We start from the raw sequence: 27,610 nt of genomic DNA, 5'->3' as shown, positions 1-27,610 counted from the left end.
TATACTATTCTCCATGTTTAGGTTTGTTGACACTCCCTTAGCATTGCGCGCTGGCAGGTGTTGAACTTTCAGACGGTCCCTGGGAAGGTGGGAGTTTCTTGTGTTTCTTGGCTGGAGAAGACAAAAACACTACGGCGGCTTCTTCCCCCTATTCAATCACGCCAGCCCACCAGCGAGCGTTTTGAGGTGAGTGAGGCTCATTTGGACCTTACCCGTCCGCACTCTTGACAAAAACACACAGCGGGGGGTTTTAATTGCGTCATTTATGTCGCAACCGTTTTTCATCAAGTTGAGGTAGGAAGGTGGATGAAGGTTAGACAGTTGTGAGCGCTGCAGCTGGCGAGGAGTCGCCTGTATTGATCGGACACAATCACGTTCAAAAGACGAGTGATGAAATCTCCACTTTTGGAACGCGATTGCATCATATTAGAGTGTTTTAGTGGTCGTACGGCGCGGATGAAGAGGTCTCTGACAACGTGCTACACCCAAAACACAGCTCCTGTTTCTTTTTTCCCCCCACTACAACCTGCCATCTCCTCATTGCACTTCGTGTGCTTTCCATTCACTCCTTATCTGCTCGGTCCCTCTCGGTAGATAAGGAGCCTGTTATGATTCAGTCTGTGTCCTTTTATCTCTGTGCGTTTGCAGTCACGTACCTAGGCACAAATCCATCATTTGTTGAGTAGCTTGACCTGTTGAATACAAGATAATTGCATTGCATTTTATGTCATGCCAACAGTCAGCCCACTTTGGTATGCTGAAAAAGACATGCCTTGGGGTAGCTGTGCATGTGACACTGAGGGATTTTTGTGTTGATGTGTAAACTAAGAATCATTTACAATATGAAAGATGTTTCATTGTTGTAGATTTGTGTGTGTGTGTGTGTGTGTGTGTGTGTGTGTGAAATCCTAATGTAGCACACTGAACAACAGTGATAGCTGGCACTGACTATTATTATAAACTGTGACAAGTCCAGTAACAAGCCAGTGAGTTGTAACGCAGTTCAATTTAAAGTCCATGTAAAGAGCCTCTGTTGATTTGGGAGGTGTTCAGAGACTAGGACGCATGTCATTGTACACAAAACAGCCATGGGGACAGGCAAACAGCAAGCAAGAACTACTACGGCAGAATTCATGATCAGGGACACAAAGCTGAGATGATTCCCGGGACAACCACAAGGCAAGACGGCCAAGTGTAGGAAGGGTTGGAAAGGAAAGTGCTGGAGAGTCTTGCATGGGGGAGTGAAGAATCTTGTGATGAGTGAGTGAGCAGGATAGGCTTGAACAGTGGGTGATTGATGATTCGGAACACCTGTGTGCTTCGGTGAGCAAACTATTGAGGTCGTAGAGTGGAGAGCTGAGTGGAAAAAACACTCTTGGGAGCACACGTGACCAATGGCGCCAACTGTGACTGTTGTTTTTATTGTCTTTACCCACTCAGGCAACAATATATATTTCAGGGATAGGCAACAAAAGCTGGAGGGGGCATGATTTTTCATGAGTTCTAGTGGGGGGCTACATAGGACCACGCACTTCCCTAACTAGATGTATGTCAAAAAATATTTTTTGATTTTGGAGGAATTACACGCATAGAATATGTTCTCTTAATGCAGTATATTTCATTTTTCAGTGCATGTAAGAAATATTCTCAACACTAACCCAATAACGAGCGGTTTGAGGCAAACAACAAAATGACTACGGTTGTTTCTAGTGCAAAGGGCTCACTTGCATGAAAATAATCAATCAAAGCTGCTTAACAAGAAACCAACAACACAAATCCCATAAAAATCAACTCACTGAAAATTTTAAGATGAATAAGTTACTGTTTGTGCTGCACGTGTCCTGTATTTCAATGCAAAATTATACGAAAAAAAATAACCACTCATGCTGTAATATAGGTCCGTATTAAACGCAGTGTAAGCGCAACTAAGACGTCTGCCTTTCAAAGTGTTGCCCACAAATGATCTATTTAATAATTTGAAAATTCTGAAAAATTGTGCTGCAAGATTAAAAAAATGTAAAAACAGCCATTATACATGTCTGAATCTAACCCTGACCCATTATGCATATTACCTAATTCATATTCCTGTAGTAATAACAATGAGTGGGATAAATCTTAAAATCTGAACTAATTAAACACAGATCTTGCAAGTCTTTATTTTACTACCAGCATTGATCTTGCTACTGTTAATATCTGTAAAAAGATTAGCATACATCGGGGCGTTATTTGAGTGGAAGTCACTGTGCTGTTCGTGGTTTTGATGCTGAATTTCAAAGTGGCTATTTTAATGTCTAAAATGTTGTAAATGGTATGCAGATAAGATAGCTCTGTGGAAACGTACAGTAAATCTAGAAGGAGGTTATTTTAGTCTAGTGATTATTTACATCTTGGCAATCAAGATACTTTACCACCAATAACACATTGATTAGCCTCCTGTTGTTGAATATTTGTTGTCCAAAAACATTATTTGTTCTCTTCAGGGGATTGCTTTAATATTTGATCTCAGGATGCAACAACGCAAGACTTTCAATTGAATGCTGGCCATTTTCAGGCACCATATACAAACATTAATATTTCAAGAGTCAAGCCTGAGATTGAAGTAAAAGGTCTCGTAGTAGTGAGATGAATAACTGAACAGCTGTAAAGCATTCACAAGGACCTACAGTACATGGTTATTGCTTGGCTGGCTGAATGCTTGCTGTCTTTCAGCACTGCGGATAGGTGAACAGTTCCAGTCGCTCATAAAGATCAGCGAAATGTTCCAGTCGCTCATAAAGATCAGCGAAATGGCAAAAGTGGAGGAGGAATGCCAAAGAGCCATAGTAGGGATTTGGCATTCACTAATTATACTTCACCAACTAGGGGGGGGGGGGGAAGGGTTTAGTAAGTCGATAAATATCCCCTCTTATTTTCCATGTCAGTGTTGTACTGAGCCGAATAACGCTGCCCGAAGGATCCGTGTCCTAGTGTAGCTTGGCGTGAATGTTGCTCAACTTCCTCTCGCTCACGTGATGTTAATTTTTTTTGAATCTATAAACGCGTTCAGAGTGATTCAACGGCTCTTCTGCCAGTTGTCGCAAAGTTGTGCACACCATTTTCCATCCATTCCACTTCATTGACTGGCTTCTTCGCCATACTATTATGCCATTGTTACTCCAAAGTGTTTTATTTTAATTTTATTCTTGCAGTCATGCAATTTAAATCTGGATTGACCGCATACACCATGCTTAAAATGTCTCTGTCTCGCTAGTAAATAATGTGAAAATTTCAAATTTTCATCAAAGATGTTTGGCGCCATAACCTTAATGTAGTACCAGTTATGACGTGGAGTGGCATGTACTAATTTTTTGTGCTTTTGAACCCACAAATACAGATTAGAACAATACCATGCAAGACGGTGACGAAACTACAGTATGTGGGTTTGCACATGCACAGTGACGGTTAAGTTCTTAACACAACATTGTCATAGTGCGTTTCTGCCGTGTGCGATAATTTGGTGTGCCAGTTTTTCACGCAAAAATAAACATAATTACAGGGTGCAATCTTTGAAATCTGCCAAAGACAAAACTACAAAATTTGCTTGTAGCCGGTCAATCGTTGGGCCCGTAGACAGAAACAAACCATCAGTGTCACAGAGTGAGACTTGAACTCGCACAGCCTGCATGAGAGTCTGGCAAATTAACTGCTGAACCATCATTGAGCAATCTTAGCTCACATGTGAAATATTAATGGTGTTGCAAGTATGATATTATAAAAATTACACTGATTAAACTGCCGATCAGACGTTTTTTAGGAAATGCTTTGAATGGCTCAAATCGGCTGCATGAGTCATCAGCACTCAACAGCAAATGAATCAATTTGGGCAGCCTTTGTTCATTTTGAGGTAATTTTCCCATCTCAGTGAATAGAGTAGAAAGCACTGTTGTCCTGGACAGCTGGATGATAATAAGCTATATAAATATGACTGTGTGTTATTTAAACTTGACATTTAGGTTGCCTCGAGAGAGAGAGAGAGAAGGAGAATCATTTAGATTTTGAGCACAGCTGTGGTGTGTTGCATTTAAATGGACTGCATTTTAGCTCGGAAAAGAAGAGACGTCTCAGTGGTGCCGTCTGTTGTAACGAGCAGTGTTTGCACTTTTTGGCACTAACAATAATGTGGCTCATGTTTTCTCCCGCGCATTTTGGACACGCTCTTTGAAGTCAATACCGATTAGTCAGATTTTAGAATGTGTGGTTACAATTTCAATGCTTGCTGGCCTCGAGTTGTACCGCGATGCCAGATGGATTCTAATGAGGGTTGTCCATACAGCAGCAGAGCAGACACACTGAACTCCCCCGGGGCTCTACTGAGCATGTGCAGCCAGACAGGAAGCAGGTGTTTGGTTTGTTGTGCATGGCTGGAGTGAGTAGTCATTGCTCATCGTGGTGCTGAGGCAAATTCAGCCTTCACAGGAAGGCTACACGATAATGTGGTGTCATCTGCTTGTTGTCCTTCAACCCCTCCTCTCCTCACAGATCTACACTACGTACATCCATACTGACTGAGAGTGAGAGCTGTATGGTGAACATACTGTGCTGAAAGCTCCACCCCTTTCCCACCTCTTGCTCTGCTTGATTACAGTAACCCTTCTCAAGAGCATCACAACACAAGCCTGTATGCCTAATCGAGGAAATTATTTATATGTAGATTTTATTTTATTCTATGTTCAAGCTTTGGTATAGATGAATGGAAATTCTTCTACCACCATTAAATTTATCAATAGTAAAATAACCAAAGTCATTTAGTGGTAAAGTGTCACTGAGGATAGCAGAGACTTGCGTCAAGGCCCATCAAAAAAAAGGTGGCGAGGAAATAGAAGCATGCATGGTAGAAAATGGATGGATGATGGAACAGATGCATTGCCATTATAATTCAGAGGCATTCCACTCCCTTTTATGTGGCCTGTACTAAGCTCACCCAAAATGGAATGGGGATTTAGCCACTCCTGTACAAAGGTAAACAGTGTTCCCCAGCATAGTCGGTACTCCTTAAATCAGTTTTCTCTATACTCCGTTATTCACTGAAAAACCTGCCCAATCACTGTTTTTCTGCCTAGCCCACAGCCATGTCTAATTTAAAAATGCTGCTTTGGCGCCTTCTTGTGGCATGTTGGTGTCACAGAGGAACAATGCTGATGTGAGTTAAGGAGCTTCATTTAGCCAGACCGTAATCTTGTCTGACAGGGGGAAAAAAAGTCACGAATACCTCAAAATGTGCAATTAGATGAACTCTTTAATAAGTCCATTAATGTTTTTGTTTTTAATCTTATTTTAACCAGAATCCTGCGTCACAATGCAGCCAAAGGTGCAATCATGATGGATTAATGCGTTTTTTAAATTGTTGTTGTGCAAAACCAAAAATTTGTTACCTTGACTACTGGCGCTCCTGCTGCTGCTGCTGCTTCATCTTCTTCTTCTGCTTCTCCGAAATTAATGAGAGAGGAGCGCGCACTGCCTCTCTGAACACACACACTTAGTGCAAGGGCATCAGTCAATTTCTGTATGTGCCCCTAATGTTCGGGGTCTTGATTTTGGGGGGAAAAAGACCCCGCCCAAAAAAATCTAAATTTCTTTTGATTGGTCCAGACTAAAAGGAAGTAAAATAGCAAGAAAACCTGCAAAATATCAAGGTAAAACTGCAATCGATGTTAAGTTGTGGTCATAAATGAAAACTCGCGATAGATACGTTCAAAATCCCTTGTGGTGACCGGTTGGGGGAAATGTGCAACCTTGAATGAACCTTGACAAGGGCGATACTTGGACACATTTTTGGGCCCCTTTTCCACTGAGCAGCAAACAGTTGCTAGTTTTATCGAATTTTGCGTTCACATCAGAGTTCATCCGTGTTCATTCAATGTCGCAAATGTTGGCAAAACTTTTGGCAACAGTTTTAGTGATTTTTTTTAAATTTTTTTTATTTAATTTAATTGTTTTATTTTATTTTATTTTATTTATTTTTTATTTATTTATTTATTTTTGGTCGTCACAGGTAAATTACCATAAAAGTAGAGGCGAATGTCTGATGACTCTTTGGCCTTTTGCGACCTTGAATGAACCCTGACATGAACGCGCTTTGTTCTACTTTCGCCAAGAGTTAGAAATGTTCGCCCCGCATTGGGCGAGGGGCTCTAACACTGGCGTGCTCTCTGGGGTGTTTCTTAATATTGATTTAACATCCAGCCTCACTTAACTAGACAACACAAACAACAGACAACTGAATTAAACTCCAAGCTGTTTAGCGGACAGAAACATATTACAGAACATTGCCACTTGTCTCCGAACAGCCCGCAATCATTTGCATCCCAAAGCTCAGTTTAAAAAAAAAATACAAAATCTCCCTCACTCAGTTTTCTTATCAACATGGTATAAAGTGCTCCACTCCCTCACAAAGCAGATAAACAAGTAGCGTTGACAGCAACATTGTGCAATAAAGTCAGGCCGACACGCAAAGTACTCCCAAAACAGTACTTAAGGTTTATGATTTTAGTTTTACACAATAATAATTTTGTCTCTGACTTTCTTCCCTGGGAGAACGGCCATCTGCTGGATTTTGTGCATCTTGCCATAATCACATTTTCAGAGATAATATGCTCTTTTTTTTTTTTTTTTAACGACAATATTTATTACTGTGTTTATGATGTACTCTTTTTTTTTTTTATTAAAAAAAAGTGCAGTGGTGTAGAACTCTTATCATACTTTTGACTCATCTTGTCCTATGTACCATCAACTAAAATATTACAAATGACTCTCAGTATGATGTGCAATTAAATACCTCTCCAAACACCGCCGTGGTAAGCATTCTTACCCGTTTTATATTGAATTGTAATAGGTACATTTTTCCATGTGAATATTTATCTCACAAAAAGGCGAATAACAAACAAACATGCAAAATAACACTAATTCTGTTGCCTTCTCGAGTTAAATAAAGGTTACAGGGGCTGTCACCGCGTGTGCTACAGCTCTGAAGCTGTCTAATTTCATGCTTATTGCAAGTTGGCCCCCGCGGGAAGTCTGCTCCTTCCCTCTGAGTGACTGGCACTTGATTAGGTGCACACGCTTGAGAGGCCACGCAGGCTTCCATTTTATTTATGGTTCATTTGTCTGGCAAAACAAGCTAATGTCTCTTTCAGGCAGGTCATAAATCTTTGTTGACAGCAGAAGGGGAGAGCTGTCTACATCTTTCCAACAGCTTTATGGTTGGTGTTTGGTTTGAGAAATATTCCTAATAGGATTAATAGATTATTAGTTTGGATGTCGCTTTGAATTCATAAATGATGAAAACGTACATGTCCTGTTCATGAATACTTTGGCATTCAAACTCATTGAGCATTTTTTTGATGCAGACTTGCCAGTTCCGACTGAGCAAAAATTGCGCGATTATCAATCCAGTAACGGCATCAAGATTGACTGTTTAATGAGATTCTCATGAGGTCAAATCCAAGTGCCGTGTCAACAATTCTGCCTTCAAAAGGAAAATGATGGGTTGATAGGGGGACCTTATTTCACTCCTTAAGAGGGCCAGACTATTATCCCCGCCCATTATGATGCGGTGATTTGTGTGCCACTACATTTTTATTGCACTATAAAACCACGATCAAAATGTCTCACAATGGGTTAACCTATGACGTAGAATCCTAATTTAGATCCTCTATATGCCTTCATTTTTGTTTTGATTGACGAGCAATAGCAAAAAAATATATTTTTTTTAAAGGCTTGCAATGTTAACTAAAAAAGAATTCAATCAAAACAATCATAAAAAAAAAATCTAAACAATTCTGTCATACAGAAGAAAAGCTCACAATAATCTTATCGTAATACAAAGTGCTTCTCCGATTTGCAAAGGCATGCAGAATGAGTGTGGCTTTTTAGTGTGAATCCGCAAGGATCGCCGAATAAGTTTTGCGTTGTCATTGTGATCTTTTTGCTGACTCTGAATTTGCTAGTGTGAGAGACTTTGTGTGTTTTCAGTGGTTGTTAATGACTCTAAAGTAACGATGTTCAGAGATAATGTTTGCGGCAACCACTGGCATTGCTTTACTGGAGAGAGTGAAGCATGCGTTTGGTCTGTCACCTCCAAGATGGCATGCTCGGTCATACACACACACACACACGCACACACACACAACACACACACACTGCTTTTTGGGATGCCAATTAACAGAGCAGTTTCCTTTCCCAGCTATTTTATTTTGCAACTGTTATGTTGTCAGATACAGATTTACTTCAGCGACTTCCCTCACGCCGCCCATGAGAGGAATAACATCTGCTGCCTCGGCTTTTGAAGCCAGCTTTAGTGAAATGCAGGAGGGACTGGATTAGACAAACTTGAAAGTTCAAAAGGATGCGGAAGGAATGGATACGACAGGATGAGTGCGAGCATGTTGGACTGTTTAGCTCTTGAAGCGCGTGATCTCCACAGGGTGGAAAATGCTGAGTCACTCTGTGGCCAAATGTTGTGTGAATTCACACCGTGGTCAGCATCCTTTTCTTTTCTGGAGGTGGAGTTTGCGTCATTGGAAGATTACTCGGCTAATGCCTGAAGAAGAAAAGCTCATGTGCCCTTGACGGTTTGTTCATGTTTATGTTTCACTTTGTTTCAACTCGTGATCATTTCTAACACCACATGAGTTCATTTTGAAGCAGTTTGCGAATTGGTGTTTCTTTGTCTGTTTTTTGACATTGTGTGATAACTAATCTAATTCGTATTAAATGAACATAGGGAAACGTGATTTCTGTGTGCGTAACTGTATAAATACTCCCTGAATTTACCGTCAAGACTCACAGAAAGTGAACACGAACTGAACAACTATGGTTGTATTGATCTGCTGTGTAACCGTGGATTCTTTCTGCTTCATGTCTGTGGTCATGGCACTGTGAATGATTATGTCCTCTGCATGCTCTACATAGAAAAGTACACCAAAAAAGGAAGGACTCAGCTGTTCAAATATACAGTTGAGTAAACAGACAATTTTATGTTTGAATTAAATCTCTTCATTCCCTCAACAATAGAGTCGTCCCATACTTCAAACTGATTTGTTAGCAGCTCCCTGCGACAAGCAAGGTTTTGAAGCACTAACAGGTTCATCAAATTGATTTCTATGGTTTTGGTGGCATCTCAATTGCATTTGTTGAACTGAGAAAAAGACATCAATGGCTGCTAATGGAATCTAATGGTCATTAGACCGAACCTTGCAATTTTTGTTAGAAATGCATAATACATACGTTGTTCTCCTTTTCCTCCTTTTCCTGGCATCTTTTGAAGTTATGGTTTTTAATTAAAAAAAAAAAAGTCAAATAAAAGTAGCGAGATTGTTTAATTATGTGCCTTCTGCAATCTGCTAGCCAATGTACGTCGCTGACATAAATAGATGACCAATGATACATTATTTGAAGTAAATTAATAATTTTCCGACCTCTAAAGTGAAGGACGATAATTTCCCACAGCTCACTAGATGATCTCTGACACAAATGTACCTTGGCACAGAGGTTGGGAATTACTCGACCACAATGTTAGGAATTCATTCACTATTTTTATACGATTCCTTAAGAACACTGCCTTCTAAAATGCATTGTTCATTTTATTTGTTCAGGTATGGTCCAGTGCTGATGGCAGACTCTGCACTGTTCATGTCCAGAGCGCCCCCTGTGGAAGGGAGGTCTTTGGAGCTGAATGACCTGGGCCTCCTCGACTCAATCGGGGATGAGAACAGCACCGCTGAAAGATGCTACCGCTCACACTCTCGCAGCAGTGTCCTCCAAGGTCTCCCCTTTGGGGGGATACCCACCGTCTTGGTCGTCAATGTGGCCATGTGGATGGTGAGTATCGCGTACTTATGAAGCAGTCACACTTCCGAATAAACGGCTTCTGTATTTACCTCAGAAACTCATAAAGCCTGTAAATTATAACGACTGAACTCCTGAATTACTAGCATAGAAGCAGCATATCCTCCCTTGGAGATGGGGTGAGCCTGCGGAGGAAAGCTTTTACCGCCTTTTACCTGCACGGCTCATGACCATAGGTGAGATTAGGGACGCCTTGGATCAAATGGGGAATCGGTACATCTCCTTTCGGCTCAGCGTCTATTTTACCAAGACACACCGATACAGAGTTCACATCGCTCCAGACGCAGCGTCAATCTCCTGTTCCATTCCCCCTTCACTTGTGAAAATGACACGTAGATACTTGATCTCCACTTGGGGAGATGTTGCAAATGGGAAAAGTGAGAGGACAACCACAGAATCAGAAACGTATGTAACTGCACAATTGGACTGCTGGATACAATATAATAAGCAGTAAATGATTCAAATAAATGACAGATTAATTTGACTATTTAATGTTAATACTCTGGTAAAACGCATCCTATAAAATGCTACAAGTGACCTCATCTGTAAACACCTTGTTTCCTCTCCATTTACGTGTTTGTTTGATGTTATTTTTTTAATAAGTAGTATTAGTTCTTTTTATACTTGTACAGGAGTTAGTATTAATAATATTGTAATGAAAGGATTTTCAATTATTAAACGTTTTATGATGGCAGCATATTGGAACCAGATTATATTGAAACCCCTTTTTAGTGCGCAGGATTTTTTTTTTTTGTCTTTAACTATTAGCACTTGAAGTGTACCAGCATCACAAAACACATTATGTTCACTTTGGGATGTTGCACAGTGCCGTACTGAATATGCATTTGATTTTGTGGGGTGTGGAAGTCAAAGTAGGCAGCTAAAAATATCTCTCTATTCAGTTTTGTATTCCCCTGCTAAGATCATTTTCCACAGAGAAAGCCTCTGAAATCAAATCTGAGCAATAAATCGACTCCTTCAGTAATGGGGAGGGGGGGGGCTCAACTGTGGCAAATATTACTGCTGTGGCAAGGTTTGTTTCAAAGTATTTCAGACTCCTATTAATTTGGCTAAGCGTGCACAGGAATGAAAACACATTTCAAAGTGCCTCAGCAATTACTGTGACATCTTAAACTCTTTTTTTTCTTTTTTTTTCCTGGAATGAAACGTGTTTACAAGTGCGCACAAGGTTATTTTCCTCCAGTTTGGCCGATAATAATAGGCTTCCATTCTCAGCTGTCAGCTAACTGTTTTTTGCTGTCAGGCCTTGTCAGGCTCCATTCTGCTCTGATATCACTCTCAATCTGTCACCTCCACATTTTAATTGGCTCATTTCATCACTGTGGGTTGCCACGGCAACATAAGAGGCTTGAGCACTGTCTGTTAATGACAAGCATGAGTCAAAGCATGCTACCCCCCCCCCTAGGTAGATGGAGCACGCCTCTGCATCAATTCCATCATCATACAGAATAAATCATTTGAGGGATTGCAGGAGCGCGTGCCCACACATCAAGACAAAGCCAAACAAAATAACAGCTAACTGGTGGATGTGAGGAAACGAGCAAGGCAATGGGGAGATTATCTCAAAGTTTGCTAATATCCTGATTTATCTTCACTCCCCCGTCAAGGTTGCCCTGATTGCCTATGCATGTGAATGAATGACTCCCTCATCAATTATACTCCCATTAACATGGATGTTATTCACCTCCCACCAAACTAAAATCTCCTCTCAACTCACAAGAATAAATCATTTAAGGCGGTAATTGAAATTGGACTTTCATCAGCATTTTTAGTCCTTATTCATTTGCTGTTCTATTTCGGCTAGAACTGTTCCAAGGTTAATCCACTTTAATGTAGCTGACTGCGGTGTATTTTTAATCCACAATTTGATTGCATTTTAAGAAAGGCAATTAGCTCCACTTAAATAACGTCAAGGAGCCTTTTAGATTTGTCTGTACACCGTATTTGTCGAGTGCACTGCATGTATTTGTGTGCGAGCTGACCTGGCTGGCAGTTTCCACGACAACCGTTTACGACTCAAACAGAGCAAGATGTCTTGTAATCGTTGTTGGTTGCTGTAGTCAAAATGATTTACGTGGAATATGACATCATGTTTTGTCATCTTTTTGTTTGCCTCTTTTTCCTCAGAGGAATCAATGCTGTGGTGGTGTGAACACACAGTCTACTGATCTTTAGCACAAAGACATGAAATAGTTAATGGTGCCCTTTTCATTCTTTTTATGGGGTCAAACACCTTTTAGAGAGTACCTATCAAATTCGACTGCAGCGTCCTTAAAATGATTTTATAGCGACTTTGCATAATGAGATGACTCTATTCTAATGACTACACTCTGTGTTGTTCACAAATATGTCTGTGTAATGACTTGTGCATATGTGATTTGGTTTCCAGTTCCTTTTGCTCATCTTTTCCTGTCTGAGGAAGGCTGCTTGGGATTATGGCCGCCTGGCTCTGCTGATGGACAACGACAGGTGAATTATTGTCGAAATGCGTGATATGAGCTGCTCCTTGGTGATCCTTGGCATGGTGATAGGAGGCATACAGTACTCCCCAATGAAAGCACCTATGCTGCAGCTACTAGCGCTCCCTGCTGGTTATATGGAGTACTGCATAAGATGCATCTGAACCTTGCTACAAAGAGTGTTTTCAAAGGGAATTCATGAGGGTTTTTTTCTTGTTTTTGTTTTTCAAATTTCCAAATGATGTTGTATTCAAATCACTTGATTTCAAGTGATTGAAAAACATGACGACGCATTCGCCAAAATGTGCATTTCAGGTTAATTGAAGACTTTCTATTGCTTAATGTAAATGTGAGTTTGAATGCTTGTTTGTCTATACTGGCCTTGGAATTAAATACGATTTAAGGCGGATTATATGATTATAGTTCACAGTAACTTGGCCAATTTTGTAGGTGAGCCACCTAAGTGGTATTTGATTAATTGCCATTTAACTGTTGTGCTGGCCGCAGTCTCTATGCATTCGGTAGACACGCCCGCAGCATTTGAAAGCGGCGACAATGGTTTATTGATTATTTATTGATTTTATTTGTATTTTGAAGCTTCATTTTATATACAATATAAAATAATTATTAAATAATAATTTGTAAATAATAATAGTCGTTAATAAGATTTTTCTCTGTGGTGTGTCAAATTTATTTGCTAGTTATGTTTATTTTGCTTGAAAGGGTCTTCAAATGATCTTCCACTAGATCGCAGAATGTACATAATTAACCGTGTGGTGTGTGGTGGTATTATCTTAATATTCTGTAATTTTCTGCAATCGTAATCATCCTCATTTTCTTTTTACTCATCCTCACTTTCCCTTGGTCAATGCATCTTGGAACACTCAGACACAACTCTATGGTGATTTACATTGTGTGGCCCAGCAAACAATACCACAATGACCGGAAATGCAAATGATTTAAACAACCCCAGAGATGACATGCCTGCTCATTGAACTTTCTTTCTTTGTTGTCCTCACACTTTAGCCTTACATCCCTGTTCTATGGAGAACCAAGTGAGAAGGAGAAGTCTCCCTCAGAGTCGAGCCCTTCTGACTCTGAGACCAAGGACACGGTGAGTTTTGCCTTCGTGGGAATATTATTAGTAGCTACTAAATGCGCCCAGGGAGACAATGGAGTCATTTACGCACCTCCTTAATGTCCCCTTCAAAATAAAAGCGTTGACATAACGCTAAATCATTTTGAACAATTACCAAAACATTGATTAAACAATGAATTTAGCAGTTTTTAACCTTTTAACACATTTGTAAGTCATGTTGATCCTTTTTGCGTCTACAATGAATATTTTCTTAATGACTGTTTTTAATAACAGGCTCTTATTTTATGAGGCTATATTATCCAGGGTTACATGGTATTGTTGCAACTAATCTGGTTGTTTCTGCTGTTCCAGGGGTTTTGTTCATGGCTCACATCTCTTTACCATATGAAGTAAGTTGACCTTGACTTTTGCCTCTTTTTTTGTAATGGCTCTCTGTCCCCCAAAGTTGATGTCATCGTGAATTCTAAAGTCATGTTCTCTCTCATTGATGAGCAAAAACAAACAAGTCTGGCCTCATGCAACCACTGGTGCCGAGGTTTCCCACTCAGTATTTGCTCGGACTCTGACTGACATAACAGATTCTGGGTTGTAAAAAACAATTTCCATGGTGTCCATTGGTTTCCATAGTATTATGGTGGGGTTTGGCTGCCTGTTTTTAGCTCTCGTGCCAGTGGCTAACTCTGGGATCCCTGGGAAAAGTGTAAAGCCACCCTGTAAGGTCTTAATGTGTGTGGGCTGTTGTGAGAGCAGCATCCTTTTTCTTCTTTATTTTTTTTTTTTAAATCTATTTTATATTCTTGGTTTTGTCCAACTTCCTGTCTGGTAACCGCCAAACCAGTGGTGCCACACTCTGTATGAGTGAGAATAGACAATAGCTCCATAAATACTGATTGCCATTTATCTTTCCATATCGAAAGTGTAATATATTTGGGATATCCCTCTGATCGCGCCCCCCCCCCCCCCTTCCCCCTCTAACACAGTTGTCACTTTCTTTCTGCAGGGACGAGGAGATCCGCAGCAAGTGTGGCATTGACGCCGTAACTTATTTGTCCTTCCAGCGCCACATCATCCTGCTCATGACTGTGGTGTGCCTGCTGTCTTTGGCCGTGATCCTGCCAATCAACTTTTCTGGGAATCTCTTGGGTATTTTGGCCCTCATATGATGGATTTATGAAAATGTTTTTTTTTTTTTTGTTGTTTTCTTCTTTTTTTGCAAGCCGTGCGTTTGGTACCGGGGCCTTCAGCGACAACTTGACCAATTCAGTCCACTCCTAAATAGCACCACTTATTTGTAATTATAGAAACCGTAAAAAATAACAGTATAGAAAAACACATCTCCTGGAGCACTTCAGAATCAATGTGTGTGTAACAACAAGACAACTTAAAAAAAAAAAAAAAAAAGGCATACATCGAACAGAAATATTTTGCTGTCCAAGTTGGCTATGATAAATTTCACTCTGAACAAGAGAAATTCTGGAATCTGCTTAGATGTCGAAACGGTCTCAGTGCTAATATAGTTTTAAGTTACATCGACCAGCACCATTGAAGCAGAAGGCTCTTGGAAGATTCGATTGACATAGCAACACATGAAGGCTAAAATATGTTTGGACAAAAAAATAAATAAATAAATCTCACCTACAGGGAGTAGTGCTGCCAAGAGAGGTTGTGTAATTATGAAAACTGACTGTTGGGAATACATTCATTTATTTTTTTGAACGGGTTGTTCAAGTGCTTGTGTTTTGGTCAGCAGAGAAGGCCTTGCTGGCTGTGACACGCCAAAACTGACTTGAGTCGAGCTGCTAAATAGCAGCGAAAACACCTTTGGACACTTGTGTGTATTTTTTGGGAAGTGTTGAGCAAGCCATTCTATAATTGCATGAAGGCAGGATCCATTTTGGGGTCAAAATAGAGCTAGGCAGTCCACAGAACCGCTTTATTGCCGCTGAATGTCATCTTACAGAGCAACGAGCCACCCTTGTCATTAAACAAACAGTTGGTTGTTGACAGCCTGCCATGGCAACAGCGGACAAAGAGCAACCAAATTAAGAGAGTTGGGCGTATGTGTGAGTGAGTTTAAATGTTGTGAGAAATGTCACTCAGATGATGAGATTGCTCCCAAGGTATCTGAAAATAGTAAAGGTCGCCTCACCCAAATGAGGAGGTTTCTTTTCGGTCCAATTAAAACGTTTATGTTTGTCATGTTTCATTATTTTTATAGGAGACAGTCCTGAGAACTTTGGAAGAACAACACTGGCTAATGTTAGCGCAAAGTAAGTCCAACGCGGCATGCTTGACAGCTCCTGTTATGTAAACCGTGAAATGGATGGTTCAGGCTGTAACCGTGTTTTTTTGGCCGCACAGGGACAGCTTCCTGTGGCTGCACGCCATATTTGCGTTAGTCTACTTCCTCATCACGTTCCTATGTATGGCTCACCACTCCATACGGCTGCAGTACAGAGAAGATGAGAAGGTCAGTTTCCGTGACGGGTTATTGTTGTATAAATGCTGAGAGTCAAACATTCACATGCACAGATCTGCAAAAAATTAACACTGCTTGTGAACATCAACATGGCTGAGCTCCAACAAACAAAATGTCTGATTTAGAACACGCATGGTCTTTGAGTGGCCGTGCATTAGCCAAATTCATCCACGTCTTAAAACCATAACTATCGCAGTTCAGAATCAACATTTATTTAATAACACATTAAGCATTTAAATAGCCTACATTATACTTTTCAGCATTGCTGATTATTAAACATGTGCAGATCGTTACGAACGTGTTTATCTCCTCAAATTTGGCTATATAATGAGTTTTGCTCTGACCAGCCAATCAAAGAACAGAAGCATTATGACGTGATTCTGGGTCGCCCACTGGACCTGTGAGGTCAATTTGAAATCTGATTAGTTAACACTCCAATTGCTAATATAGTGGGTTACAGTGCCTTCCAGAATTATTATAAATTCTATTTTTATTGCAGAAAAACTCTCATACTGGAAATTGTAGAAATGGTTCACTAGACACAGAATCAAGCACTTCCACTGTCAAACATCTTATCAAGGGGGTACCACTCATTGTGAACGGTGCTGTACATGGACCAGCACTACGCGATTCTGAAGGCCTCGGGCAGATTATATTGACATGGCAACACAAAGAGACTAAAATCTGAGCATAGATTTACTGGAAGCAGTAAAGCCAAAGGAAATGCAACAAAATGAGCAGTTGGAAATAAATGAATGCAATTTCATGGAACAAATGTGAGAATTTGGGTCGTGAATGTTGATCAGTGCTTTTGATAGTGTTCAGGCCAGCAGAGAATGCCGTGCTGGCTTTCAATTTCTCACCTTGAATTCCTTTGGCTTGTTTTCGCACTGGCAACCACTCGCAGCTCATAAATGCAAAACGGCATTCTGGAAACTGAGGACGCCCTTGACTTGCTAAGCAGCCACGCTGATTACGCTGATTCACAACTTAAATAAGATAATGTTACTGTAAAATGTTAGAATGTCTTAATTATGCAATAGTTCTTCCGCTACTTTTTTATATCTATCTCAGAGTTCACACACAATGTTTAATGGAGTTGCATGGATGGATGTTTTCCCCACCAAAAGACAAACACAATTTATGACAAATGTTTTGTCAGAGTGATACTGGTAAATCACGAGGCATTGGTCACTGGTCCAGCATGATAATTTCTGTTCACCCGGACATCAAATTGAATTGAAGGAATTGAAATAAAAATGGACATAAAGTCTCATGTTGTTTGAATTATGTTGCAGGTGGCAAGAACGCTGATGATCACATCCATACCCAGAGAAATTTCAGATCCAGGATTGATTACAAAACACTTACAGTAAACTAATCTTCCTTCTTTATGTCACTCAATTCACAAGTTGCCTAAGATTTGTGTTCTTAATGATGCATGATTGTTATATTTTCTTCTTTTTGTTCCTCTAGTGAGGCTTACCCCAGTTGCACTGTCACGGACATACGTTTCTGCTTTGACATCAACAAACTAATGAGGCTGGACTCAGAGAGGTAAAGCAAAATCTTTAAATTCATGATTTGCAATCCAAATTCCTCTGACTTGTCTAAGAATGTTGGGTTTTACAGGCGCAAGGCGATGAAAGGCAGACTGTACTTTGCCTCAAAATCCCAAAAAGAGGGAAAGATCATGATGAAGACCCACCCGTGTGCTCAGATATTTTGCTGTGACATTTGTGGCTTTGAAAGGGTAAGTGGATGTAACAATATGATGGGGACTTGTTCTGCACTGACAGGAATTTTCCACTGGGTGGCGCTGCAGTTCAAATGTATTGTAGTGTAAATCTGTTTCTCTGATAGTCTTGATGCTGCAAGTAAAACTTTGATTGCAGGTGGATGCAGAACAATACTACAGCGAGTTAGAAGAGAAATGGACGGATGAGTTCAATGCTGAGAAGAACCGCATCTATATGAAGCGGCTGGGCATCGCTTTTGTAACATTCCGGGATGAGAGGATGACTGCTGTGTGAGTTAATAGGAAGCAACGGCAACAATCCCTTTTGGACTGATGGTCAACAGATTGAATGCAGCTGTTGATGTTGTTTTGTAGAATTGTGAAGGACTATAGCCGCGTGCGGTGCCGCAGAAGACCGCAGCAGTCCAGCATCACCACAGTGGTCCAGTCTCACCAGTGGGGCATTAGCTACGCACCTGCACCCAGTGACATAATCTGGTCAGTGTTCGCACTAAGTATACAGTGAACCTCTGCATTTTTGTTATTTTTTATTTTTTTTATTTGCTTGCAAACTCATCTACTTGCTGTTTCATGCTCAGGCTAAAGGTATGGCTAATGTAAAAGTATTGCTTTGGTTCCATCTTGTGGTATCTTGGTGCAAGTGAGGGGAGGAGTTTCATTTAGTCAGGTCAAAAAGCCTTGACAAATATTTTGTAAAAAAAAAAAAAAAGGAGGGGGTTTGGGCACAATCTTGTAGCATCTATGAGCAATTAACAAAACTTTTGAGATGGGTGACAACTGTGTTTTTTCTCATCTAATGACAACTGGGGTTGACTGTATGTACCTCTGTCTTCATGATGCAAAAAAAGAGATAAATGAGTTTTGCAACCTTCAACCTTATTATAAATGATATTCACAGCACAGCGCCCGATTTACTATCTCACAGTTCTGAGGTTCAGAGTTCAAATCTGAGCTCCAGTCTTCGATGTGCTGTTTGCGTGTTCTCCCTGCACTTCCATGGGTTGTCTCCGTATCAGCTTACAGGTTCATTAGAGACTTGGAATTGTCTGTAGGTGTGAAAGTGAGTTTGAGTTATGTTGTATCATGTCTCTTGTCCAAAGTCAGCTGGGAAAGACCTGCAAACCTAATGAGGATAAGATCTATAGAAAAAAAAATTGATGGATGGAGAATATATTCCACTTGAAAACGAGTGAACATAAAACCTAGGCACGAGCAGTCCACGACAGTAGGACCTCATACAATCTAATAATATCCCATACTGAAGCTGTAGTAAAAATTCACCAAGATAATAATACTCAGTACACTGTTAGAGCGGTATTAACTTAAAAATGTTTATTATTGTGGTTATTTTGTGGTCCTTTTTTTTTTTGTAAGCAAATGAGGTAACCAAGCCGTTACAATTCCTCTGGCTTTATTCTTGTGACTGCCGCTAGTCTGGACTGGTGCACAGTCTAAATCTGTGCTGAGACGTGTTTGAGTGGGTGTTGGTCATTTTGCAGACGCACACAAGCCGGTGCATTTAAAAAAAAAAATAAATAAATAAAAATTTAAAAAAAAAAAAAAAAAGGGGAGGCAGTGTGCGCCGCTGTGGGGGTGAACACAGCCGACTCGACTCATTCTCTTTCGATGTGGCACACTCACATGTTTTGCAAGATGTTTTGCTTGTAAAATTTTGAAAAAAAAAAAAAAAGAGTATTGAATTACAGAATGTATGATGTTCCCAACCATTACAGTTTGTTTATTTCCTTTCATCAAATACGTTTGCCAAATATTGGTTATGTCAGCCCCATGTCAATACCTGAAATACAAAAATGTCAGGATGGGAGAATATTCCTCATTATCCATCTATCGCCCCACTCAGGGAAAACTTGTCAGTGTGTGGCTCTCGCTGGTGGCTCCGCTGCATCCTCCTCAACATCCTCCTCTTTCTGCTGCTCTTCTTCCTCACCACTCCCGCCATCATCGTCAACACCATGGACAAGTTCAATGTCACCAGGCCTGTGGAGAGTCTGCAGGTCAGATTCGGAGGCCAAGTGGGATTTAAGATGCTGGTTGTCCAAACGTATGTGTTCCTTCTTTCTCTGCCCAACAGAGTCCTATCATCACCCAGTTCTTCCCAACCCTCCTGCTGTGGGTGTTTTCAGTCCTGCTGCCCTTTATTGTCTACTACTCTGCCATCTTTGAGTCCCACTGGACCAGGTACTGAGCATCTCCTCTTTCCTCAGGACTCTTGTCATTTTTCATCCTCAATCATTTCCTCTTCTCCCTCTTTCACCCTGTTGCTCTCGTTACTCTCGCTCATGCCGTTATTCTGGGAGGGTTGTCATAGAGATCTCCATGCGGGGATAGCGATATGCACAGCAGTCACCGTGCGCTGCTCCTCGGCGCAATGGGAGGCGGAGCGGAGCAGTTGCACACGGGGAGACAACCTCATGCAACACCTATTAGCACCCTGTCTTTACATAACCACCCCCACAAACGTGTTGTGCAGGCGTGATGTGTGAAGGACCGAATGCAAATCAACTGTTTACTGAAGTGAAAAGCCTACCTCCTGCTAATGAGCCCGCCAGCCTCATAACAAGTCAACTGATACGCCATGGCGTGATTTCTCATTATGTATTTATCGTTTTTAGTGGAGCTCTAGACGTATAAACATACACTCACTGGACACAACTTGAGGTACAGCTGAACAATTTAATGACATGGGGGGGGGGGAGGTGCTCTTTTATAGATAATGATGCTCTTTTGTGATCGCCGCAATTTCCTAATAAAATTGGCATTAATTGCTGAGATGACTATTGAAGTGTCTGCGTTGTGCAATGATGTCCTTGTCATTTCTTTGGGTTTTCTCAGATCCGGTGAGAACCAGGTCACAATGCACAAGTGCTTTTTACTGCTGGTTTTTATGGTCCTCATCCTGCCTTCGCTTGGTCTGTCCAGGTGCGCCCACAAATGCGGCACATGTAGATTTTCTTAAATAAACACCGCACTTTAGACTTTAACCATTGTTTACTTTTGATTTTGTTTCCTCTGTAGTCTGGACCTGTTCTTCACTTGGCTTTTTGATGTCAACTTCTTAGATGAAAAGGATGTCAAATTCCAGTAAGATCCAAATCATGTGCTGTATTCAAATGTGTTGTTTTAAAACATCGGTGACAATCTCACCATTCCATTTGTGCAGGTGTGTTTTCCTCCCTGACAACGGCGCATTCTTTGTAAACTACGTGATCACGTCTGGGCTGATCGGCACCGCCATGGAATTGCTTCGTATCCCTGCGCTGACCGTGTATGGCCTTCGCCTCTGCTTCTCAAAGTCTCAAGCTGAGCGTATTCATGTCAAACGGGTGAGCTGATTGCTTCTCTCGAAGCCTTACAGAATTTCCCGATTGTGGTTAAGTTCTATTGTGCTTCTGTGCCCGGATGCAGAGTCAAACCTATGAGTTCCAATTTGGCCTGGAGTACGCCTGGACCATGTGTATCTTTGCTGTCAGTGTGACCTACAGCATCACTTGTCCCATTATTACACCCTTTGGTGAGTGGCACACACGAAGCATCACAGATGTGTGTGTTGTGAATCCCTAACCTCACTCTACTCTTCTGCCTGCCAGTCCAGTGCAGACTGCAAATTTGCTGCCCTCGTCCCAGACACTAAGACGCGGCATGTTTTTTTAATGCCAGACGCCCACTCCCTTCGATCTTTTCCAGGAGCTAAACAACTGCAGTCAATTTGCATCTGCAATCAAATCCACACTTTGGAGGGACGGGGAGACACACCACTGATGTTGCTTGTTTTTTTTTTTTCTGTTTGAGGTTTTGGTCACAACATAAAACAATATCATGAGCTAAGACCCTCAAGACCGAATTAGGTTGATCATAGTCACCCTAAAATCTGCATCCTGGGTGGTGAATGCTCCATTCAACAGAGTGCATTTTGCACTGATTTAAAATTCATGTTTAAACATGTTCAGACACGTCTCTCTTCACCTTATTATAGTTTGTCCCCTCGAATCGATTGGAGTTGAAAGCCTGATGTTAATCAAAAATGTGTTATCTCAACTCTTCAGGTCTGCTCTATGTGATCCTGAAGCACATGGTTGACCGCTACAACATTTATTATGCATATGTTCCCACCAAGCTCAACCAGCACATCCATACAGCTGCCATCCATCAGGTCATCTTAGCTCCCATCCTGTGTATCTTCTGGTTGCTCTTCTTCTCCGTGCTCAGATTAGGTACTGTTTAATCCTATTAGGCCATTAATTCCTGCTGTTGTGCCGCGAGTGCATGTTGACATTCTGAATTATTGTGTGCTGCCTTCACAGGTGCAGCGCATCCCATAACCATGTTTAGTTTGGTGTCCCTGCTCTCCTCTGTCGCCGTTTCCTTTTTCCGCTTGTGCCTTAAAAAGCAACCAGACAAGTCAACAAGCTACCAGGTCAGCCTGTTCAAACTTCAGCTTCACACCTTTTGATAAATGGATTGTTATTTTTAATGCGTCTCAGCTTTCCATGATGCATTTGTGTTGCTTTCAGATGTCTAACCAACCAGCAGAGCGGACACTCCCTGATGCAGAAAGGAGTGCAGTTACTTCAACCACCGCTTCCAGTGTAAAGTACCATTTTTGTCACTATAGCCTAGTTTTATTTACAATTTGTCACTTTTTAAGTTGTATAAGCATCATGTATGATTCAGTTTTACGTTCTAATTGTTTATTTTGATGGGTGAATGAAAATGGTCCACTAGATGTATTTGTGTGTTGAATTGGAACTCTTGACATTTGCGTTTAGACAGCGACAAATGTTGAGTTCCCAAGTTAAAAAGTAACAACAGATTTTCAATTAAATACTCTATACTTACTCTGTCCCTAAAATTTTGACGCCCCAAAATTACATTGCAATGCGTCACATGATATACTGTAATATGAAGTTCTTTCACGCACAGTGCATTCAAAAAATGACATTTTCTCCGTGCCGGTGAACCACAATGCAGGTTATAATGTGACATCATGTACTCTTTGTCTTTTTTGAAAGACGAAATAAAACATGTGCACAAAATATATCTAATTTATTCTGACAATTAAAATAATTCAGTCTTAATTTAATCATAGCAATTTACTTGGATCTGAAATACGCACTAACAAAAGCTTACACGTGTCGTTGTAATTTTATGACACACTTATTTGTCCATTATCTACCCCACATTAGTATATTTAACGCAATAAAATCTTTCGTGATGTTGGTTAATACCAGCATGAAAGGTTTTAACCGCTGAGATCAATGGATTGAGGCTTGCTAAGATGTTCTGTTCAAACCGTTTTCATGAAGTTGTTGTTTAGGTCTTTTTTTTTTCCTCAAAAAGCCCTAAAAGTGGATTTGGTGTTCAACCAATTGTGCCTTAAAAGTCAAAAGAAACCTGCCGTTCAAACTTTTGCCCCACACATTTTTATAGAAGACACCACTGAGTGTACCAAACTTAATTTCAACAATACTTGCCACTATGTGACAATATTGCTCTGCAAACATCCTGTTCCTTCATCAGTCAGGCATCCCATTTAGCTGAAGTAGTTTTAATGTATTTTAGTTGTATTCATTTTTTTTAATCCGGTGATTTAGTTATCCTTACTTAGGTGTTGAGAAAGTCGCTATGCAGTGTACGCTTAAATTTCGTAATATGATAGTTAGGAATGTTAAAACATTAAAACGTTGCCTGTATAGTTGTGAATGGTTTATGATTGTCACAGGAAGAGTATTCATTATACTTTAGTGGATGTACATAAAACAGTTGTGAAATTGGAACAAATTGGAAGCCAACAAAGTGTCACAGAAGCGATTTTGTTCCACCATACTGAAACTTCTCTACGAACCCCATGACCCAATCCACCGAATAACACACTTACTGTATACATTGTTATCCCTTCAGCTGTTTGTGGCATCCGTCCTTTTGGAGCCAGAGCTCGCATTGACCCCCATGCCCTCCCCGGCCCACCACAGCTATGGCGCCATGGCCAGCTCCCAGAGTTCAGCACACGGCCCAGCAGAAGAAGAGGAGGAGGGGGAGGAAGAGCACACCCAGACCCGTGAGACTGAACTCCAAGACCCCCCCAACACCTCTTGCTCCAGCCCACTCATGGACAGCCCAGTGGGCTACCAGTAGTGTCACCCTCCCCCAAAGGCTGCTACGTCACCTGAGCTCGTGCTGCAATGCCGCATTTCCTCTCTCCACTTGACCTCGGACTCCAACTTTGCTGCCTCACAAAAGTGGAGATCATTCAAATGACTGGAGTTGAAGAGGATGTGACGAAAATACTGAATCCATGCAGTCATATTCAGAGTATTTCTCAATTACCCGAACCACCTGCCAGTCACTGTAGATTCCATCCTTCTCCGGGACTCTTTACCGTCAAGTGACTCGAAGCCGTGGCAGGCTATCCAACCTCGTGCCCCTTTGGACACGAATAGTGATGAAAAATCCCACCAGAGTGGGTGGTGTGACCAGACTGGCCCTGCCAGATTGACAGAGCGGCCCCAGCTCGAGTGATATCTGGTTGATGGTGGCCAGAGCGCGACGATGCTGAGGGGGGGGGGGGGGGGTTGCGAAGCCATCTGCAGTGAGAGTGCTGACAGACGGCGGCTTCAATGTAACGCAGAGATGTACTGTAAGATATGTACACTCTCAATATCCTTCCCCCTGCACAAGCAGCGCTTGCTTGTCGTACTTCAGCATTTATTTTTGCTACTGTCTGTGTCGTTGGTGTTATGCTTTGGCTTTTGAGTTGTTGAATTGATTCATTATTTGTTATCCTATTTTGACTGTGTAGTTGATTGTTTCCCAACCTTTATTAAGCCAAGGCACATGTTTTACATTGGAAAAGAAGTCTCACCATAACAAATATCACAAAAGGTTGTTTATGTACCTTCTGTCATCTATATCATGGGCATAGATAGATGAACAGTGCTATTTTTTTTGTTTTAAATAAATGGAACAATTTAGTGAAAATGGATCATTTATGGTTCTCTGGTTTATGTGCCATGGCTCACTGACTTGGGAACAACTGGGAATATTTATTTATTTTTATTTTTTTGTACTTCTGCTGAAGCGGACACCACCTTGTTCCCCAGCTATAAAGTCATCAAGGTGTGCAGATAATGTCATGATATATTCTGTTCACATTTTCTGTGCTCCAAAACTGTACTTGGAAGTTGATCAAAAAAGTTTTTCATCCATCCATTTTACCCCACTTATCCTCATTAGGACGCGGCGAGTTGGAGCCTTTCCCAACACACTTTATACCAAGGACTGGTCACTAGCGAAACGCAGGACGCATGTAGACAAAAAAAAATAAATAAATCAAAATCACTCTCAAATTCTCATGGATGTGGGCGGGATGTGGAGTAACCAAAGAAATCCCACGCAAGCAAGGGAGAGAACATGTCGATTGTCACAGTGAAAGGTCAAACCCAGGCTTGAAAACCCAAACCTCAGAACACCTTCAACTCTTTCCCTTTTGACTGCAAGTTATAGAAGTCTTTTCCACTTTGTCAGTTTCTTCAAATATGGCTTCGAATTTTTCTTTTTTTTTTTTTCAGTTTCTTTGCACATTGGCAACTGCTCACATCTGAAACACATTAGATATGTCAGCGATGTTAGCGAATGTGACCTACATGTTCTTGGGTTTTATCCATATCCAAAGCTGGCGGGGAAAAAAAGAATAAAAAAAAAGAATATAAATGACTTGCAAAGCAAATTTTTTGCCAGTTGAAAAATGCGGGATGCAGCCCAGGGATAAGAGAACTGTCAAAATGTTATATCGACTTGATAAAACTAATCTGCCAACTCCAGTAACCACAATCGAACTGCTTTTATCCACTTGTGTAAGAAAGCACAAGACAATCCACAAAGTGTCCAATAGGGATACGTTTTGTTCGTCTCCTGCTCCTTTTTCTGTTTGGAATGATTTGTTTTGGCGAAAAGCAATGTAAACTGCGTTTGCGTAATATAGAGCTACAATCATTCGTAATTGTTGGTCAAATATTTGTGTGGTGTGGGTCACCTATTATTTGATTCTTGTCTGATTGAATGACTGACTCTTATAAGTTAAGTCATTTCTCTCCTGTTTATTTATACAATACATTTTTTTTTTCATGTCAGGTTTTTGTTATTTTCCTCTTGGTGTCATTTTGCATTCACTGAATCATGACTGCAACATGTCTCGCCACGTACTACCCCGTGCTGTGCCTTGAAGAACCACTCCGTTTTGTGTGACAATCCAGCATGGCCTGAAATATGCTGCATGAACTGAACACTGGGCAGGCAAACTAACAATAAAGGAGGACAAACAACATCAAATGCTGTTTAAAAACCATAAGAGAGGTTTTTTTTTTTTCCAGTGGAAAAATTGTTCTTTTAGGCGACAAACATTCGTCATTGTGACCTAATTCAGACAATATTAAGTTAGACACTCAGATTCCAGCTCACTGAAACATTTAAATGCAGTATACATCGACAGATATTCTAACTTTGAACGCAAGTCAATTCTGGGTTTCATTGGTCCCATTTATGGCCTTCGTATGGACAAGAAAGTTCTTCAGCTTTTGGAGTCTGTCTCTATTTGACAAATGAAATGTAAGATCCTGAGACACTGTTCAACCTTTCTGAAAAATGACCTTGTGTGGAGATTTTGCTCTTTCTGAGATTTCTGATCAAACGCCAAGCTGACTAACCTGTCTGTAGGTCGTAGTTGTTGCTTTTGGATATGATTTCATGTCCTAGAGAAGGTTTGTCCTTTAAAACTTATGGCATGAAATGTATTGCCCCATCTTTCTTTGTGACGTCCGCACAGAATATTTAGACAAATATATTTGGACTAAACGGTATCTTTTGACGAACAACTGAAAGTAGTAGGCTATTGTTGTTCTTTGGGCTAAACGCAAGATTTGTTCACTTTTGTGTTGAAATAGTTTTTCTGCGCAATTTGTATTTGTGTACTTTTGATCAATCTTTTCAAATATGATTGAAATGTACTTTCCCTTATCCAGACATTTCTTTCTTTGGTCATACTATTTTTATGCGTGGACGTGCCCAAGAACAGCATAATTTGAACATTTCTCTCTTTCATGCTTGTTCCCATTTGTCAACAGTCTTAAGTGCTGTAATCTGAAATAAAAATCCATTGGGCTCAGTCCAGTCACTGTGTACCATGCCATTACTCCACATTGCTATACTAACCATCAGAGTATAAAAAGTCTACACACCCCTGTTCAAAAAAAAAAAAAAAAAAAAAGACAAACCGTTTCAAAACATCTTTAACCTTTGCAACCCAATTAAAACTACATGTATTTTAGTAAGATAAAGATAAAGATGTCCTTTATTAGTCCCACAATGGGGAAATTTGAGGTGTTACAGCAGCAAAGATATAGATCACACAGAGTCGGCGGCGTAATGTAGCCGTTAATGTATAACATTAGCAGCAGACATTCATAAAAAGCATGCAAATATACACAGTATAAACGAATCTAGTGTAAGAAAACACTCCTAATGCCTGTCCATTATACAGAGGGGGAAACGCTGTAATGATAAAAACTACTGAATGATTGAAAATACTGCAATGATAAAAATATTGCAATGATAAAAGTACTGTAATGGTAAAAAGTACTGCAATGATAAAATATACTGCAATGGTAAAACTACTGGAATAGTAAAAGTACCGCAATGATAGGAAATACTGCAATGATAAAAGTACTGTAATAGTGAGCGTCCTGCAATGGTAGAAATACTGCAGTGATAGAAGTACTGTAATAAGAATACTGTAATGGTAAACAAAATACATCATTGGTCAATATTTAAGTACACCATTGGCTGAAAGTACAGTAGTAGTGTATATTGCATCCTAGGACTGCACAATTGCACTA

General features: G+C 40.6%; 1 protein-coding gene across 3 annotated transcripts; it reads left to right on the top strand.

The window, feature by feature from the left end:
• Nucleotides 1-74: 74 nt before the first annotated feature.
• Nucleotides 75-25,488, top strand: tmem63c (transmembrane protein 63C). Of its 3 annotated transcripts, none has more exons than XM_088317159.1 (23): nt 75-186; nt 9,633-9,858; nt 12,296-12,375; nt 13,392-13,479; nt 13,816-13,853; nt 14,465-14,607; nt 15,683-15,734; nt 15,826-15,934; nt 17,242-17,315; nt 17,420-17,500; nt 17,576-17,696; nt 17,839-17,972; nt 18,057-18,179; nt 19,564-19,717; nt 19,795-19,901; nt 20,556-20,642; nt 20,739-20,804; nt 20,884-21,046; nt 21,129-21,234; nt 21,767-21,934; nt 22,025-22,137; nt 22,235-22,309; nt 23,622-25,488. In XM_088317159.1, the coding sequence occupies exons 2-23, from the start codon at nt 9,649-9,651 to the stop codon at nt 23,853-23,855; spliced, it is 2,526 nt and encodes an 841-aa protein (XP_088173285.1). In that variant the 5' UTR covers nt 75-186; nt 9,633-9,648; the 3' UTR covers nt 23,856-25,488. The 3 variants fall into 3 exon arrangements, with proteins under 3 accessions (XP_088173285.1, XP_088173302.1, XP_088173294.1); XM_088317168.1 differs by lacking the exon at nt 75-186 and adding an exon at nt 8,536-8,609; XM_088317176.1 differs by lacking the exon at nt 19,795-19,901 and having other exon boundaries at nt 19,564-19,764.
• The last annotated feature ends 2,122 nt before the right edge of the window (nt 25,489-27,610 follow it).

Source organism: Idiotropiscis lumnitzeri, chromosome 1 (assembly GCF_059441095.1).
Source record: "Idiotropiscis lumnitzeri isolate Australia: NSW breed Sydney's pygmy pipehorse chromosome 1, RoL_Ilum_1.0, whole genome shotgun sequence".
In the NCBI taxonomy this organism is placed as follows: domain Eukaryota; kingdom Metazoa; phylum Chordata; class Actinopteri; order Syngnathiformes; family Syngnathidae; genus Idiotropiscis; species Idiotropiscis lumnitzeri.
This window is presented reverse-complemented; position numbering and strand designations above follow the sequence as displayed.